Source organism: Maylandia zebra, linkage group LG7 (assembly GCF_041146795.1).
Source record: "Maylandia zebra isolate NMK-2024a linkage group LG7, Mzebra_GT3a, whole genome shotgun sequence".
Lineage (NCBI taxonomy): Eukaryota > Metazoa > Chordata > Actinopteri > Cichliformes > Cichlidae > Maylandia > Maylandia zebra.
This window is the reverse complement of record NC_135173.1, coordinates 43,068,074-43,087,132: the sequence shown is the minus strand read 5'-3', so window position 1 is coordinate 43,087,132 and position 19,059 is coordinate 43,068,074. Positions and strand designations below refer to the sequence as shown.

Sequence of the window (19,059 nt, the reverse complement as noted above, 5' to 3'; positions counted from 1 at the left end):
TCTCAACTTGTTTTTTTTTTCTAGGGGCACTCTTGCACACTCTTGCACAATGATATGAGGCTGATCATAATAAAAAATATTATTCATCAGATAAAAATGAAAACGGCAGCATAAAGGCCCTCGCTCATCTTTGATTGAAAGGATGGATGGATGGATGGATGGATGGAAACACAAATGGAAAAACAACTGCCACATACACATGATCAGATGGATAGATGGATGGATGTTTTGGTATAAAGTGGTGTTGAGGGACTTCTTCAAATAACATGAGTGTATTTTCTATCAGTTATCAGTTCAATTTTAGAATACATTTCATGCCCACTTGGTAGATCTACTAATCCTGTTCATAAAAAAATGTGATTGAGTATCATATGATCAAGCAGTTATTCTGTTTTCCCAGTGAAATGTTTGCAGTGAGGCTAAAAATGAATAACTCTCAAATTAACATGCATGAAAAATTCTATTTTCATGCTTGTTAAGTATCATCATGAACAAATGAGATGTGCTTTAAACTGGCATGCTTTTGTGTGAAACAATTTTCCAGCTGCTCACCTGTTTGCGCTGCACGATCGTCTCCTTAGTGGTTGCCGTGGCAACAATAGCCCTGTTGCTCCCTGGACTGAGCTGCAGGGACAGAGAGAGCCCAGACACCAACTGCACTCCGAGCTGTGTCACACTCACTTTATCATCCACCACCCTGATGCTCGTCTCAGCCAGGACCGCTGACGTCAGAGGGGACAGCACCTGCAACAAGTTCATCCTTCTTCCAGCTAAAGATGGATATTGCACAATGCTCACACCACACTCACACAAACACAGTAAATGACTCACCTGTACAGTGGTAGTGCCCACAGCCCTTCCTTGCAGCAGCACCCCATCCTGCACCCTAGCTACATCCGGATCTGCTATGTTTAGAGAATAGCGTACAAGGTTGGTGACATCTATCTGCCAATCAAAACAAACAGGAAAAAAAGGTTAAGCACTGTGTGGCAAAAGGTCAGGTGACTTTTAATCATAGCACAAGCATATAAAGAAAACCTATCATCCTCTTCTTTTGAAATGTGACATGTATAATTACTATGACTTCCCTATACTTACAAAGCATGACACTGAAGAATGGGCATGTCAAGCCTTATAAAACCTGCTGACAAGTGAGCTTTATTTGGAAATGTTAAAATGCTTGTACCTGCCAATCAGAACCCAGAAAGTATTCAACTGTTTTTTCCCCAGTTAACGGGTCTGGCAGTGCCTCAGTGTCAGGCTGGGCTACAAAGGGTGTGAGCACCCTTACAGTAGAGTGCTGATACTGTAGCATGCAACCCCTGCCTTTCCTCATCTCCTCCTCTTCTTCACTGTCCCATGTAGACCTGACACACACAAAAAGCATAGGGACACAATGAGCTACACGTTTCTTGCAGACAGGTGGCTATAGAAGTATATTGCCTGTTTTAATATGTTTAAATATATACAGTAGTAGACACTTAGCACAGGTTATCAGAATGACTGCAAGCCTTATAAATATATATGTGTTGCAGTTAAGAGTGGAGAAATTATACCAACAAAGTCAGACTTGCTATCTCTACCTGCTTGCAGTGGTGTACATACAACTGACACAAAAAAAATAATTTATTTATTCTTTAACAATAAGGACTGGTGAGCTGAAGGAAAACCGAAGACCAGCAGTGAAGCTGTTGCTATTATAGAGGCACAATGCATGCTGAGTGACCTTTTCCGCTAAATGAATTGAAGTGAAATTAAACAGGATCCCACGGCTGAGTGGTTTGTTTATGGGTGATAGAGGTTAAGCTGTGAACCATCCTCAAACCCCTCAGCAATGATCATATAATTATCATACACGCAGCTGGTCTGCCACACACTGCACCACAGGTGTGCTGGAGGGTTGGAGAATATGTTTTTACACTGCAGGCGCAAAGTTCCTGTCAAGAGCTACAGTCCCAATAAACATCATTATTATATAGCCTAAGGTGAGAGCTTAACGTGATGGAAATGCTGCTTAAATCAGCGTGACTCAACATCAGACAGCAAAGTTACTTTAAATCTAGTTCGTGAAAATGATCAGCATCTTGCTGGCCTTCCATATGCAGGGAATGAACAGGACTTATTTTTTGCTCCATAAGATACTTGTACTAGTTCTGTTCAGAACTTTTGAGCCACCCCTCATTTCTTTATATTTTGCTACCAAGGAGTCAGACTTTTTTGTACTTTTTAAAAGTGGTCATGAGAAATATTTCTCCGGGCTTTCTGGAAGTCTTTCAGAGTTTTTTGGACATTGGCTGCTTTTTCACTTCTCTATCCAGTTCTTGCACTTCATAATACTGACCTATGAATCATTCACCCAGGGATGAACCAGGGTTGCGTCTGCACATAAAAACTAAAGCTTAGTAAAGAAATTGTTTGAAATTGTGTCCTTAGGCACTTTGTTACTAGTTCCCTATCACAAAATACATTATTTGTTCCCATTTATTTTGTTTAGTCTAAAAAATGTCAAAGATAACACAGTTTAATAGGCATTAAAATAATATTTTTGCACCAAACAGGTGATTCCCAAAGAACTATAAACCAAAAGTTGGCATATCACAAGGTGGGTGTGCAATGGACAAGTGTAGAACAGAAGAATAAGTGACATCCGTAAAAAAAACCAAAAAAAAAAAAACCACTACCTACAAGAAATAAACAGTATCTGAAAATCACATCCACCAAAGACCTGAAACAAGGCCTGAGAAATGCATCTGGCCCTTCAGCAGATCCATCTACTATTTACTGAGTCTTTCAATCTTTCATGAAGCCATTCTCAAAGGAAACAGAGAGAAAAGGCTGAATAAACTTTATTTATACAGCACCGTTCACAGGTCAAAAACTACAAAGTGCTTTACAATAAAAACAGGCATAAGAAACACAGAAGATAAAAACATAAAACAGAATATATATATAACATCATACAACCTAAAACAAGTTAAAAGCCAGTCTGATTAAATGAGTTTTCAGCTGCTTCTTAAAAAAAATCAGCAGAATCAAGACAACACAAACAGAGGGAGGGAATTCCGCAATCAGGGACCCACAACTCTAAAGGATTTATCCCCTCTGGTCTTAAAATGAGTTTGTGGGATTGTTAACAGCCTTAGACTGAAAGATCTCAGACTGCGAGAAGAGGTGTAGGATTCTAGAAAGTCAGAAATATAGGCTGGGACTTGACCACGCAGGGCTCTCTGGTACAGAAAACGGCAGCGTTCTGTACCAACTGGAGACGGTCAAGATCCTCTTATTCAAACATTTGAAAAGGCTGTTACACTAATCAAGAAGAGATGAAATAAAGGCATGAATAATCATCTCTAACTCAGCTTTTGACACAAGAGTTTGAAGTTTAGAAATATTTCTAAAAAACAAAAAAAAAAACAAAAAAAAAAAAAACAGTTTCTCATTAATCCACCAGTGGTTTAAAAATGTGTGGCAACAGAGAGTGACAAATCCAAATCTGGACATTTTTGGTTACAATGGTTGTCAATATGTACAGAGGAGTTCAGAAGAGAAGTGCAACAGTGAATGTCAACAGCCACCTCTAAAAAATGGTGGATGCTCTGTCACAGTTTGGTGCTACATTTCACTCAGTGTTGTTGGGGATCGCTTTAAAATTGACTGAATTATGAATGCAGAAAAGTATATCCATGTCAACCCGTAAAATTTGTGCAGGTTACAGAGACTTTACTAGATCACCTGCAAACTGTGACAAACTTTTATAGTTTAAACCCTAAATATGCATTTGGGCAGCATCTTAGGGATTCAAGATATCGACACGCTGTAAACTGTTATGATGTGCGAATGCTGGACTGCCAGAGATGGAATGAAGAGAGACAAATAAAGCTTTCATGGGTACCCATACTTCCAAACCTTTGATAACACGAGTACTTGACCATGCAAAGCTGCTGTTTCCTCTTAAAAAAAAAAAAAAAAAAAAAAAAAACTGCCAAGGATCTTTGCAATTTTTCCTGCGAACAACTATTAGTTGATTCTTCTTTAGAACCTGTGAACAACTAAGGTTGAAAACTCTGAACCACGACTAGAGTTGGATGTCTCGAGACTGGTCTTGGTCTCGAGACCACTTTTACATGGTCTTGGTCTTGTCTTGGTCTCGGATTCCTCAGTCTTGTCTCGGTCTTGCTGTCTCAGATCGACACAGTGGTCGGGAGATTTGGAGTCAACAGTATCCATGACACACAACCTAAAGTTTGATAATGTGTCATGCGCAAAAGCATCGGCTCGAAGAGCCATGTTTAGAGAGTGCTTTGTAGTCAATCAGAAGAGTCGACTCCCATTGAGCGAGAGCCGGCTCCTCACTTAATTTCCTTTCACTGCTCAGCTCTCACACAGTGGCTCAGCTATGGTCCAATCCCTCCATATTGTGGCCAATCACATGCGAGGATATAGGATAATATCATTATGTGAAAAACAGAGAGGGTGAGAGACGCGACAGTCAAGTGGAGCTTGTGTCTGTCCTCTCAGTAAACGAGTAAGACAGTAGACAGCGGTGAGGAGGGCTGTGCGAGTGCATCGCAAAAAACACATAAATATGCCTGACACCCGTAAACGAAGCAACATCTGGCTGCAGTTTAAGACTTTTTTGTCTCGGTCTTGGTTTTGGTCTCGTCTCGACTTTGTCTTGGTCTTGACTCGGTCTGTCTTGGTCTTGTCTTGGTCTCGATACCCTCTGGTCTTGGTATTGTCTTGGTTTAGGCGGTCTTGACTACAAGTCTAACCATGACTTCACAGGTTATACTGTAGTCAGATTTTGCAATACCATCTGCATCTGAGATAAATGAAGAAACCTTTGACTGCCCTTCAAGAAGTCTGGAGAAGCTAAAAGCTACTTAATTATAAGAAAGCTGTCTAAGAGAGTTCAGGCTGTGCTGACAAAGTGCTCATACCACCTATGAGTTTCAAGCTCATTAGAACTACGCAAACTCTGTTTTTGCTCTTTATTATTTATTTCCATGTATGTTTGGATATGCTTTACTAAATCACTGCAAGAAAAATGTAAAGAAATGAAAGATGGTAAAAGACATTTGCACAGTGATGTATATTTTGCCCTTGATTTTTAAGATTTCAGAGAGTAGCTTTTAAAAACACTGTACCACAAAACATTGAGATTTCTATGTTTCCTCACTTTTCAATTCGTTTTTTCAATAACCCTTAAACCAGCACGCCTTTTTAGGATTGCTAGGCTGCAAATCAATAATCACAGTATTAGTGTTAATTAAACAGTATAAGTGTTCATTGATTACAAGTGTTTTACATTCTACAAGTGTTTAAGAGTTTATTTTGAAACCAAAAGAGAGTAAAAAACATGCTGAGGTGAAAATTTTCCATGAACCTACATAGTTTTTTAAGATATAAACATATGAAAAACCCATAAGAAGTCTGACCTTAAGTTTTACCTCCATCATATTATCTAATGTCCCTTTGGGCCCAGAGCTGGGTAGTGAATGTTTTGGGAAATGACAGCCCATCAGGTGGCCATCATCATTAGTATTGAGTGGGGAAAATAGTGACTCGTATTGAGTAAAATCCCACTAACCTTTACCTCCAGGGCAACTGTGTTGCCTTTACACTTGCCTGCTCACTAATGTACCAAACACAGATGTGATGTTGTTTGTTATGACTGACTGTAAAGAGTGCACAGATGGATATTAGAAACACACCACTCAGTATAATGTTATTCAATTCAACACCACCATTAACAGTCTCAACATGTACCAGCTGATTGTTTCTGAGCCAGTGTCAACAAAAACATTAAAAAAAAAAAAACAGCAAAGATTTATTACAGGTTAAACATCAACTTTAGACTTAAACCTGGTTTTTATCTGAAACACCAGAAATAATAGAATAACACTTTATTGTGCCATATATATGTGCAGTGAATTTGTGGAGGATGGTGTAAGCTGTGGTGGGAAACAGACTTCCATTCCTATATGTCACGTGCCTATGACGTATAGGTCAATGGGAACGGCTTTAGGTCTTGGCCTCTGTAAACATTTTGGGTCATATTGAACAAAAGATTAAGTCTGTTTTGTAACTCTTGGTAATACCATGCTTCAAAATGGTGAATTCTCTATCATATAAAAATTGTTAATCTCAAGTTGCTAGCCAATGAGTGCGTGGTTTCACAGTCAGACCTACCCCTCTCTACATCTTGTTTTTACTCTTCTTTTGCAGTCAAGGTGGCAGAAACACTCACGCCAAGGCTTATAAACAACACTTTGGAAGCCAGTCATGACATCACTTTTATTCTTCTCTATGCTATAGATGAGGTTAGCCAACCTTTATTGATGATGCATAAGTAAACTTTTATGCAGAAAAAAGCTTTAGTATTTGACTCAGTACTTCAAAGCAAAGTCTTACAGGTAAGGCAGGTGACAGAAGGTAACAGAACCCCCAAGGAACAATAGATGTACGGCAGTTGGTCAGGCCTTACCTCCTGTTTCCAGTAGTAACGGGAACCCTCCAGCCTTTGATCTGGCTAAGCTCAGGGTCAGCCACATCAATACGCAAGGGCAGACGGGGCATCCATACACTCATCTCCAGCTGGGCACTCAGAAAACCATATGTAAAGTTGAGCATTATCCTACTTTTCCCTCTGGTTTCCTTCCCATTTAGATATACATAGCTGCAGCGCTCTGACACCTGGAAAGAAAAATAGAGAAGAAAGATAATGAACAAAGGCCTCAAGAAGTATGTCTTGGTTCACAAACTCAGAGTTGCTCGAAAACTTTGTAAATATACCGAACAAGAAAGTTATTTTAAAATGTACACAGGAGTCACTTGACCAGAACTGGGACTGGACTGTCATCTAGTGATGTGAAATCAATATTCTCTGGATGTACCCTGGTCAAGGTCTTTTAATGTAAAGCCTATGCAAACTCAATAAGTTTGAATATATATATGATGAGAGGGTAGAGGGGACAGAATCGCCAAACCCAATAAGGCAAAACCACACACATACCAACATTTTATTAATTTCACACCACTTTCAAAGTCTGGCCTGGGAATTGCAGCGTGTTTGTGTTTATGTCATGTAAATTCACATCTGTGGTCTCTATGAAACTGTTACTGAATATAAATTAGCTCTCCTTTATGACTGTTCCTGTAATGCCTTACTGTAGGTTGGAGTGCCACAATCCCCACCAGCGAGCGCAATGAGGTGAGACACAGCAGTTGGTGTGTTTTATTTAAGATTGGAGGCCTATCTCCACTGCCGCCGTACTTATCTTAACAAACCAGTGGCTCCACAGAGGTAATTGGAGAGCACTAGACTGGAGAATAGAATGGAGCACTGGAGAGAGGGAGGCAAAAAGAAGGAGGGAAAAAGTGAGGAAAAAGCAAGAGGAATGAATTCTGAAGCAAGTCGAGCTGAACTCTCATGGAAATGATGACAGAGGGCAGTTCATCATGCTAACTGTTCATGACTCAGATTTCTTGGGCAGCTCTCCAATTCAACTTCCTCTTCTATAGTCAGCAGACGATTTGACGGTGGAAGATGAGGGATGCTATATCTACTGCTAGCAAATAGATCAAACGCATTTCTTTTTAACTTACCACCCCTCATTCATGTGATAGCACAGGAAAGAATGCACCAGTTGTAAATGTTCACCCACCTCATTGATCCTTTATCCGACTTAGATAAATGACTGTCCGTGGGCCTGAACAGTGTTGTATATAAACATGATTTTCTTATTTATTTATTTTTTTGCAACATGTTGCTAGTCAGATAGTTATTTTGTCACCTTATTACATATGTTTTCAATTATCTGTATAATGTGCAGACTTCAAACTATCGATTTACTAGATTTACTATTTATCATGTCAAAAGTTGCAGAGCAGCCCACAATTTTAAGGGGTGAAGATACAAACATTAATTCAAATTTATTCCAGCAAGGGACAAGAGTGTGACAGAAAAAAAAAATACAGACCAGCAACAACTACCCACACCCTGATATCAAAGCTTACCAAGCATGTGGAAAGACATAAACTAAACCTAATTAAAAGGTGGTAGCAAAAGATCCTTAGAACCAAACTGGGTGTATGCTGTCCATAAACAAGAAACTAAAGCTTGATATTTTAAAGAGCCAACAAGTAGCAATTATACAATCACATTACATTTTTAAGTAATATAGTAATATAAATGTACTGTATTGCTTTACTAAACCCAGTAACCACATTACAATTGTAGTTATGTTATCACATGTGTCAAGCTTCAGTTATCTACATGATAGACAGCTAAAAATACAGTCCAATATGCCTTTTCTTCTCCTACACACTTGCTCTTCAATCAGCTGAATCCGGTTGTTCAGTCTGACGTCACTAGCCGTGTCTGGGCCTAAACTCCGCTGCAGGTCCATATATCAAACGATCACTATGGCATTACTGTGAGTTGAAAAACTGTCTAAAGTCTTTCATCTTTAATAGAATGATCAGCGTTCTGCTCTACCAGGTGTAACAATTGAGTTTAACATCCAGGCATCCATGAAAACAGAATTTATGATATTTAACGGAGTTAGAAGTTAGCAGGGAGTTAGCTCGCTAGCTTCTATCTAAATACAATATAGCATGTCCTGACTGCGGGGTTTTGGAACCAAATTAAAACGTACAGCTCTGTTATCACTTCCAGCATAAATGAAGACAGAAAACTAAACAGCAGTGACGTTTGTAGGGTTACTGAAGTTTGGCTAGCTGGTATATAATGATGTGCTACGTGACCGCTAGCGACACAGCTATGTTAGCATAATATAAACAAGCTAACTTTTTTTCCTCTCGATAAAAGTTGGCAGGATGCTGTAAAAGGACCAAACTTCAGCCAGGAGAACAACTGAGATAATCCATCCACAATACGAGGTTAGTCATTCATATACTGCTGCATGGGCTGGGCTGTAGTTACATCCTAAGGTATTAAAAACTGAGCTTAAATAAATGATTAGCGGTAATAAAAGCCGAGGGAGGTCAACAGGGATCACTGACTGTTTTAGGAGCTTTTTGAGATTAAATAGAAGAAAATACATAACATTAAACATGTTAACAACACAAAAGCCATATTAAACGCAGACTACTTTAGGCCCGGAAGTAGGATTCGTCACAACATCACTTAACGACCGGATTCGATTCATTTCCAAGGAGGAGAAAAATGGTGGTCCGGTCTACAGTTTTTGAGATATAACCATTAATAGTATCTACACTGCACAATAAGAAAAGAGCACAATAATAAAGCACAAACTATGTCCAGGACAGAAAAAAGCTGCGCTATACTGCTAACACAACACTGGTTCTTTGCAACCATCTGCACACACTGCATACAAACACAAAGCTAGCAAAGAACTCTGTTTGATGAAGCTGAGTGCATGCTGACTTGCAGCCCAGCAGCCTGAGTTTTAGCAGGTAACAAAAGGAGTGATGTGCAGTCAGGTTTGTATACGCAGTTTCTCCCTGTACATGTTTTAAAGTCCCTTTGGGAATGTTTTTAACTTGTTAACAAACCTAAACAATGACAATTTATTTTAGGCTATGTTGCAGAGTGCATTGAATTACCTCCACTGGGGAGTAGCTAAGTAAAAAAATGCATTACTTTTAAGAAAAGTAATGAGTAATGTGTAAAATCAATTATAATTAATACATTATTTCTGTGTTTATTAAATGCCTCTCAAGCCAATTCAAACAAAGGCCTAACCAAGTCATCTCCCCGCCTCCCCCTCTCCTACTATGACTAGAAAGGGAAGCAGGGATTTCTGAAGGTGTGAGGTATAAGGAGCACTCGAAGAGATCAGGAGGCACACAGTGGCATTGCCAGCTTTGTGAATTTGTTGCAAGGAAGGCATCAGGAGGACCACTTGACCCTCATTTATTTTCAAAACGAGGATATTGCCTTGGATTTTACTGGTGTCCAGACAATTAAATATGCATAAAACTTGAGTCATGACACGTAATTTAAAATACTACGGGGATTTGTGGGTCCTGCTTACAGTGTATTGTGAGAGACATGAGAAAATGCTACCTGAATAAACTCATTCCACTGCATAAACTTTTACTGTGTATTTACTTATTACTTTAACATGCAGTTATAAAAAGATAATTGGAAAGTAGGAAAAGAAGGATGTTAACTAGAGGAAATTGAAATTGCACAATTAGATATTCTTTATACTGCAGTTTTATTCTTTTAACTGTGCATCTTTTCTTCTGTACTTCAGCCTATTGCATATTTCAGCCTATCAGATATATTTCAGAGCAATGAATTTTAATAATAGTGAATGTTTTATCTACCATTCCCAGCTTGTGTTGTTTTCTGTTGATCTCTGTTTGGGAGACTGCTGAAATGTGTTGGAATGGGCAGTCCATGAACTTCACGTTGTGTAAATTGCTTTCTTTCTGTTACATTATTATGCTTCCTAAATTCACCATAAAACTATTTCAGGTTAGAGGGGTTTAAAAAAAAAAAAAAACTATGTATCAATGCATTAGTAAAGTACTACATGAAAAGTGTTAATTCTTCCTTTTCGCATCATGAGACAAGAATGCATGCATTAGAACTATAGGATAAAAGGTCAGTATAATATTTTAACACAAAAGCTGTGTTCAGCCTGGGTGCTGGATATATATATTAAGTTTATACAAACACGGTTTATACAGACAGGAACACATGGTATTTTTAAAATCTCTAACAAAAGGATTTTATGAGGTAATTCCAGGAATCCTCTAAGGTTTTGACCAAAAACAGAGAAGTTGATGGCATGCTTGAAGGACAACAACAATCTATCAGCTGCAGTAAATATGGAAATACAGCAATATTTGTTTTAAGATATATAACAACAACACCCAGAAACACTCATGTCCTCACTGGGCCAAAGTTTATTTAAAGTGGACTGAAGGAAAGTGGAAATCTGTTCTGTGGTCAGACCAATTGAATTTTGAAATTCTTTTTGGAAAACATGGCACATCTGGAAGGGCACCATCAATATAGATAAAGGTGTTAGAGCAACATATGATGTGTTCAGGGAAGACCTTGCATATTTCAGAAAGACAACCACATACTGCAGCTATTCCAACAGCATGATATCAAAGTAGAAGAGTCCAGGTGGTCAGCGTGCCTGTCCACAGTCCAGACCTTTCAGCTATTCAAAACATTTGGCCCATCTAGAATAAAAAAATACAACATAGAAGACCCCAAACCAGAGCAGCTATAATCCTATATCAGACAAGAATGGGACATTTCTCTAGCAATTGGTCTCTGCAAGATTAGGAACAAGCCAGAATTTTAAATGTGTTAATGTGTTGGGATGCCTAAAAATATCCAATGTGTTTTTTTAAGACTGCATTGAAGAAATATGTTAATTCAGATATGCTGCATGAAATTATCCCACTGGTCACAATTATGCATTCTCAAAATAAGAAAAATAAAAAAATAAAATACATTAAAAATAATAATAATAAAAATAATGGCTGATTATTTCAAAGGGTCACTAATGTCATACTGCATTATTACAGTAATCGCAGTCATTGTTAGTCTTTAAGGTCAAGAACAAAAACAGAGTAAACACACAATTAGCATAAAGAGAAAAAGTAATGCGCCTTCATTTTCACATAACAAACCACTGATGGTGTATCTACAATAACTATTTTACATGCAGGACTAAAAAACAGGCTGCATCAGCCTATTACCACTGCAAGTTTAAAGATCTAACTGGTGCAGAAGGGGTGAATGCTATGGGATTCCCTCTCAGTTCTTGCAGGATCAGAAATCCCAGATTCATTGATTTTTGGTGACTGCTCGTCATTGTCCCAGGAGAAATGTTCCCCCGTCTGTAAAACTGGTTGAAATCTCACTGTTATCCTTGTGTCCAGCATGGCAACACAGGAAGGGAAGCGTTTCAGAGTAAAATAAAATTAGATATGAACGGTTGTTTTGGATATGAAAGATATAACATAACCTCGAGTGATTTGCTTGATTACAAAATTGATTACATTTGATTTTCCCTCCAGTACTTTATACAGTGCCAATGCATCCCATATTTTCTGTGTACGGGATAGTGCATAGGTTTGTTTTGGAAAATGTGTAATATAGCTCCATCTGCATATACTGCATACAACTGAATTCCCCAATAAAGGTTCAGTCTGTTCCGCTTATGCTATAAAGAGTTACGTCTGTGGTTTTAGCCTTCAACTTCACCCAGTTAGTGGTATTGCATTAAGAGAGTCAGTGACTACAGGAAGCATAAGGTATTCATTCAGAGACACATAATAACTGGATTAAGTTGATACAGAAAATCATTACAAACGCAGTCTCACTCTCTTCAGCTCTTTACCACTCTCTTACTGTTTACTTACTGCCTTACACTCAGGCAGGTCAGCTGTCTGGTAGAAAATAACAAATATCTTTCTAATTTTCCAGTTCTTCTCCGTCACCCTCACTTCTTTTTCTGTCCTAGTAACATGAATCCATTGCACAAAGGTCAAATCACAGCTGAGTGGTGTGAGCATAAGCTTGTGCTATATTGGAAGAGGTTGCTTTTGTCTGTAATACTTTAACACACACTGACACACTAGAGTTGAGGTTGTTGTGTGTGATGCCACAGTGACAGTGGATGTCTTAGAGGCATATACCAGAACGACTCATGAACAATTTCTTTTTTTGTATTAAAATTCACTTTCACTTTTTGTGCAAGTGAGTCCTGATTTTCATTCAATTCAAAACAGTATCTACATCAATTACATCAATTCTTCAATTACATCTGCTGTAATAACTGCATTAGCTGATATAGATTTTTTTTATGTAATTATTTATTATTCATGCATAATACAGAACTCATATACACAGTTAACACTATGTGTTCTAGCATAGGTGCTTAGGTTACTCATTTCATAAAAAGCCAAACACACGAACCAGAAAAATGAGAAACCATGCTAACAGTTTTCTTGACTTACCTTGAGCACATCCTCATCTGTAGATCTACAGTTGGTGTAGTCGGTCACGTCAGTGACTGAACCACTGGCCTCAACAGCGAGAGTTTTCACTGGGACTGAAACTCTTTTTCCTGTCAGTACTGCAGTATTCAACATATCTGTGTTCTGGGCAAAAAAGAAGGGCAAATAAAGCACATGCTAGCAGTCTAGGCTAACACAACATCATGGCTTTTTTGGTGTTGTGTACAAAGAAACAGAGCCACAAAGTTAGTAGTTTGGGGATCATTTGTTAACATTTTTAGCCTAATTCCTAGATATTAGCTGAAAGAGTGAAAAGAGTCACGCGCTTCCAAAGGGATGAATCTTTGCTCTAACTATATTCCCAAAACATCCTGCCCCTCTTGCAACACATCGGCCGCAGAAGAACATGCACTTTTTGACTCTGGATCTTTTTTTAAGATTATTTTGTATTGTTTTAGATTCAAGATTCTTTATTTGTCACGTGCACGGTTATACAGGTATAACATGCAGTGAGATGTGACCTGATACGCTCCTCGACTGTGCAAAGAAAAAAAGAGAGAACTGAACTTTACAATATTATAGTTATTATAGTTATATACTATAGCTATAGTATTTATAGTATATAGAACTTTTTAGTATTATTACTTTAACATGATTGTCAAGGGAGTGTCGGAGAGCAGAAGCAATGTACCAGATCTGTAAATTACACTAACATACAGGTACATATTTTAATTATCATGCTTTAAAATTGCTTCCGCTTATCCTTTTCAGGGTCGCGGGGGGCGCTGGAGCCTATCCCAGCTGTCATAGGGCGAGAGGCAGGGTACACCCATGGACAGGTGACCACTATCTGTCGCAGGGCTAACACACAGAGACAAAAAAAAAACAAAAAAAACAGTTGCACTCACATTCACACCTATGGGCAATTTAGACTGATCAATTAACTTATCCCCAATAACTGCATGTCTTTAGACTGTAGGAGGAAGCCGGAGTACCCAGGGAGAACCCACGCAAACACGGGGAGAACAAGCAAACTCCACACAGAAAGACCCCGGCCTGATGGTGGAATTGAACTCAGGGCCTTCTTGCTGTGCGACAACAGTGCTAACGACCGTGCCACCGTGCTGCCTCATTAAAACCCATACACACATATATTTTTAATTCTAAGTTCATTATTATGTAAGTTAAGGTATGGGGCACAATTACACTTATATTCAAACACCATGTTGTTGCCTTTTTCTTTTCTTTTTTTAATTTTTTTTAATAATAAGGATGATAATAAGGAACTTATTGTCCTGGATTTTCAAGGCTGTTTCTGAGCTTGTTCTGGACTCCTTACTCATTCTTTTGAATTTATGAAATGTTAGAGTTTTGTATTCTGAAGAGAAACAGAATTTGTTATTTTTAGTTTCTGGTTCTTGTCTAGTCTCCATGTTTTGTTATCCTTTTGTTATCCCCAGTCATGTTCCCATGTTTATCTGGTCTCTCTGTTCTATCTAGTTTTCCTGCCTTATTAAGTTAATACGTGTGCCTATGTTTATCCATTCCTATTCCCATATTCTTCTGTTTCATCCTTTCAGGGCTCTAGACTAACTTTTTGCCATGGGCGTACCGGCACAAAAGTTAGGCGCACACAAATTTTATAATAATTTATATAATATAATGTGTTTTTCTGGATACACTGTGCTTTTTCAGCATTCAAAGATTGATGACACCGTGTCAGAGCACTGGCTATGAATTTCAGAAGGATCAGGCCTTAACTTAACAGAAAAGTGAGCAATGGTTCTTTTCCTATTACAGCTACATCCACTTCTGTCGTGCCTAGGCTGCTCACTAGGGCTGGGTATCATCACTGATTTCTATAATCCATTCGATTCCGGTTTTCAAAGTCCCAATTCGATTCAACTTAGCCTCAGACAGTCGGAAATATTATAATTCTGATCATTTATCAGTACTGACTTCATCAGAATTGTGAACATCACAGCAGATGCCTTTGTGTGAAAGTAACTGAGAATAAAACACAGAAAAATATGAAGGAGATTTTCCTGGTCTGGCTTTTTATAGCAGATAACCTTAAAAATATTCTACAATGTTCTGCATATAAAGTTTAAATTTCTTCAGTATTGAACAACAGAAAAAAATAGGCTTTCTTGTCCGAGGTCATTTAAGTGAAAAAAAGAAAAGAAAAAGACAGCAGCCGACAGCGCTGTAAACAACAGTAGACTGGTGGGCAATAAGCGAATGAATAATACAGAAAACAGAGATTGGAGACGGGAAACTGTTCTTGAAGTACAGAGAGAGATAGAGAGAGAGCTAGCTGTGCATGAAGTGTGATTTTAATAGTCGTGGAAGCAAAACAGCAAAATTCATGACGACATTGATCAAATGTGAAGCGCAGTTTGCTGCTTCTTTTGCTGCTGGCTCGGTGAATTTTGGTTGGAGAGACAAAACCTGCAGCTCAGAATCAGCGCAAAAAGACGTAAACACAGCGGACCCGACGCATCAGAATCGCTAAGCTCCGACAGCGTGTCCGTCTACGGGCCGTCGGGTGAGAAAGCCGAGAAAGACAAAGCTGACTCTGATGCGTCGGGTCCGTTCTGTGTTTACGTCTTTGTGTGGAACCCGTGTACCTGCTCTCATCTGCTGTTTGGTTGTTGTTGAAATGGTTTTGTGAGCTTTAATCTGAGAATCTGGCGTTTCTGGCAAAACACAGTTATATTTAAAAGTTGATTCAGGATTTAATGAATTGATATCGCTTTATTCGAGCTACTCACCTCCCACTTCCACCTGCACTTTCAACTGGACCACGGCGAATCAGAGAGGTCCCGCCCCTTACTATCTCTGATTGGTTTAGTCCACGATAGGGGCATAATGTGTGTCTGTTGTTGAGCACAGGGAAGGTTGCAGATTTTTTTTTTTTTTTTTTTTTTTGCTACCCGAACAGTTGGTCGCACAGGTGCAACCAAATTTTTTTTTTTTTTAGTCGCACCACTGAAAAATTTGGTCGCATTTGCGACCAAATTGGTCGCACTCTAGAGCCCTGCCTTTGGTCTCCCCAGTCAGTCATATTTCCATATGTGTTTATCTCCAGTCCCAGTGTCAAGTTCACATCTCAGTCTAGATCTCAGCGTATGTGTGTGTTACTTCCTGTTCTATTTTGATAGTCTCGTGTGTGTGTGTGATGTTACGTTTTGCTTCTCTTGTCTCGTCAGTCAGATTCTGTTCAGCTGTGATCCCCAGGTGTGTCCACTCTGGCCTAATCTCCTCTTGTGTATATAATGTCTGCATCGCCCTCTGTTCTCTGTTGCATGTCAGTCTGCTGAGTCCTGCATCTGGGTCCACACCTTGTTTGCAATAAATCCACAATTCATGAGAAACTTTCATGACCCTGCTAGACTATCATATCATACATGTTTTACAGTCATCACTGTTATAGCTGTAGGAACAGCAATGTGAAGCAAGACCAAGTGTTACCATGAGTAAATGATCAAAGCACACATTAAAACTGGTTAAATGTCCTAAAAGCTTAAAAAATACATCCCCACGATGACAGTATGACTGTGTCACAAACACACACCTGGATGAAAATTCCCTAATTCCTGTAGTGCATTATATTGCCCACAGATCAGCACTAACGCAGACTAACACCTAAACCTGATTACATGTCTAATCTTCTAACCTATTTTCCCACCTTTTACTGTACATCGTTGTCAGTGCAGAGCAGCAGCTTATCCCTCACACATCCCGCAACTTGTCATCTAGCCTGATGCAGCTTTAATTTTACACTTTAACTCCTCCTTCTACACAGATTTACAAATACATCCCAGTTTATAAGATCTCTGAATATGTCTTTTTTTAAGGCAGAGGCGTCGTGTGTGTAAGAAGCTTTGGGTGATCAGTAGTGGGGGTTTTTTATCTCTTGATACTTGCGAAATAAAGTGCCAGGCGTCGTTCGGCAGATGTTCCCTGACAGCTTCACATTCTGAACTCTGCTGGCTTGACAGCTGCTGACCGCAATTCCAAAAGGACATGCTCTAGTTCAGACTCCAACACTGACCCAAACATAAGCCACTGGATCAGGGATAGCAGAAAATCAGAAAGCAATAGCTTCGCTCTGTGGTGATGCCAGTGCCACACTGAGAGGTCTTGATGGTCGATGTTACCATAAGCTGAAACTTGGTTTCATCAAGTTCAGCGAAAGTAGTTCAGCTTTGTTTTTCATGTGATTTATGAAAAGAGGTGTTTGTTTTCACTCTGCTGCAAACTCTAGCATTATTTGTTTATTCATTCACTTCTCGAGTATAAGTGGTAAAGGAAATTATGAACGCTACAGTATAAATCATATTTTGATGGGGGTTTTTTTGGTGGGGGGGGGGGGGGGGTTGCCTTGTGATTCACATTTGTTCGACAGTCACTTGAATGAATGTTACATTTTTATGATATTACGTTGGTTCAATTTTTTTTCAAAGCTGTGAATATGCTGGAGATGATTCATGGTCTTGTAATAGTTGTTTTTGTATGACGAGAGCTGCGACCTCCTCATGAAAAAGGCCAGTTCACTCCACTGTTGGAAAAAGGGTATTTTCCTCATGTGAATTATGCAAGTGACTGATGAAACATATAGTGATGGCTTTCAAATGATACTTGAAATTACAGTTACCGTAAAATAGACGTGTGGATCATCTTTTAAGGACAACTGTAGAGTAGAGCTACTTTGACATTTTAGAGAGTTTTCTTTGGAAATGTTTTGAGATTGCAAGTGGCAGCAGGGAATCAGTGAAAGCATGTTGAATATTTATGCACAATACTGTGATCAAAGGGGAGACCCACAATGAGTAGGCATGGAAGAAAAACTAAATAAAGGAAGACTGGTCACAAAAGCAACTTGCTGACAACATGACATTCATTTCATTCTATTCAAAAACAAAATTCAAAAATTTATGACAGTTTCTACTATTTGATTGAGCTGACTTTCAAAAGATTTTAAGGTTTTTGTCCTCTTTATATCTTTGCAGTGTGATATGACGACACTAATTAAAATGCTAATTGCCGGGTTTATTGAACCTTGCAAATGAGTGCATCGTAAATGCTGACAGACTGTGAACACTTTCAGAAAAAAAGACTACTTGTGCATGTTAAGTCCGGAAAATGTGACATTTTTCTCAGCAGCCAAGAGTTCACTTTCTTGTGGCATTACCTTGCTATATGATGCATATACCCATCTCATCTTGTTTATTCATCAAGAATATAAACTGTTTTTTTTTTTTTCTTTGAACCAAGGCAGTAAATGCCAATTTCATAGAGACTGAGTGAAGTAGCTGGGGGCTCTTGCATGCTCTGATATTGCCCTGTGATAAAGTTAAATGCCCTGGCAGATTGCCTAATCAGGTATCTGACTTTAAGCCTTCCACTTTCTTTGCTATCAGTATTAATAAGAGTACAACCGATTGAATAAATAATTCAATACAAAGCCTGAAGGCTATGCAACATCTTTAAATCACAGTCATGAATTAAAAACTAAGTAAGGCATAGATAAATGCAAACAACTGTAAGATATATGAAACATGCATAATCTTATACACATAGATTTATGCTATAGTATGATATTTCAAATAAATATACTCCAATATACGTTATGCTAAAACAATTCTCACCATCACCAGCGGTGCCAGCCCCACGTAATCTCTCTGGGTGGTGTAGATCCGCGTTACGCCCACATCCTTCACATTCCCTGGCAACTCCAGACGCCAGGAGATGGTCTGACTTTCAACCTGCTGTGAAACAGCTTTTGGTACAAAGTCCAGTTGTAAAACCTCCAAAAGGCCCCTGTTTAGAGATTCAAAATGATATTTAAAATGAGTTTAGGCAAATTAAAGCAAGCCTAGATATGTTTTGGTGAAGAGCAGTCAGCACAATTGCATCTATTTTTTTACTACTGACTACTTTTAATGCAAAATCTACCTAACTGCAGGTGTGGCTTTAATGCTTAAGTTTAATATTTCATTTTTGTAGAATATGAGAATACATATTACATATCAAGGTTGTAGCGAACATTTAGCAAATAGCAAATTATTACTACTT

At 38.7% G+C, this 19,059-nt stretch overlaps 1 protein-coding gene across 1 annotated transcript in view; it reads right to left on the bottom strand.

The window, feature by feature from the left end:
- The window catches only part of si:dkey-1d7.3 (transmembrane protein 132D), a 37,582-nt gene that overhangs the window by 4,536 nt on the left and 13,987 nt on the right, over positions 1 to 19,059 (bottom strand). The window contains exons 4-9 of the mRNA XM_076886415.1: positions 18,633 to 18,804; positions 12,979 to 13,122; positions 6,488 to 6,696; positions 1,187 to 1,367; positions 832 to 945; positions 553 to 744 (exon numbers count right to left, since the gene is read on the bottom strand). Coding sequence (XP_076742530.1) covers positions 553 to 744; positions 832 to 945; positions 1,187 to 1,367; positions 6,488 to 6,696; positions 12,979 to 13,122; positions 18,633 to 18,804 — 1,012 coding nt within the window. The remainder of the gene's footprint in view (positions 1 to 552; positions 745 to 831; positions 946 to 1,186; positions 1,368 to 6,487; positions 6,697 to 12,978; positions 13,123 to 18,632; positions 18,805 to 19,059) is intronic.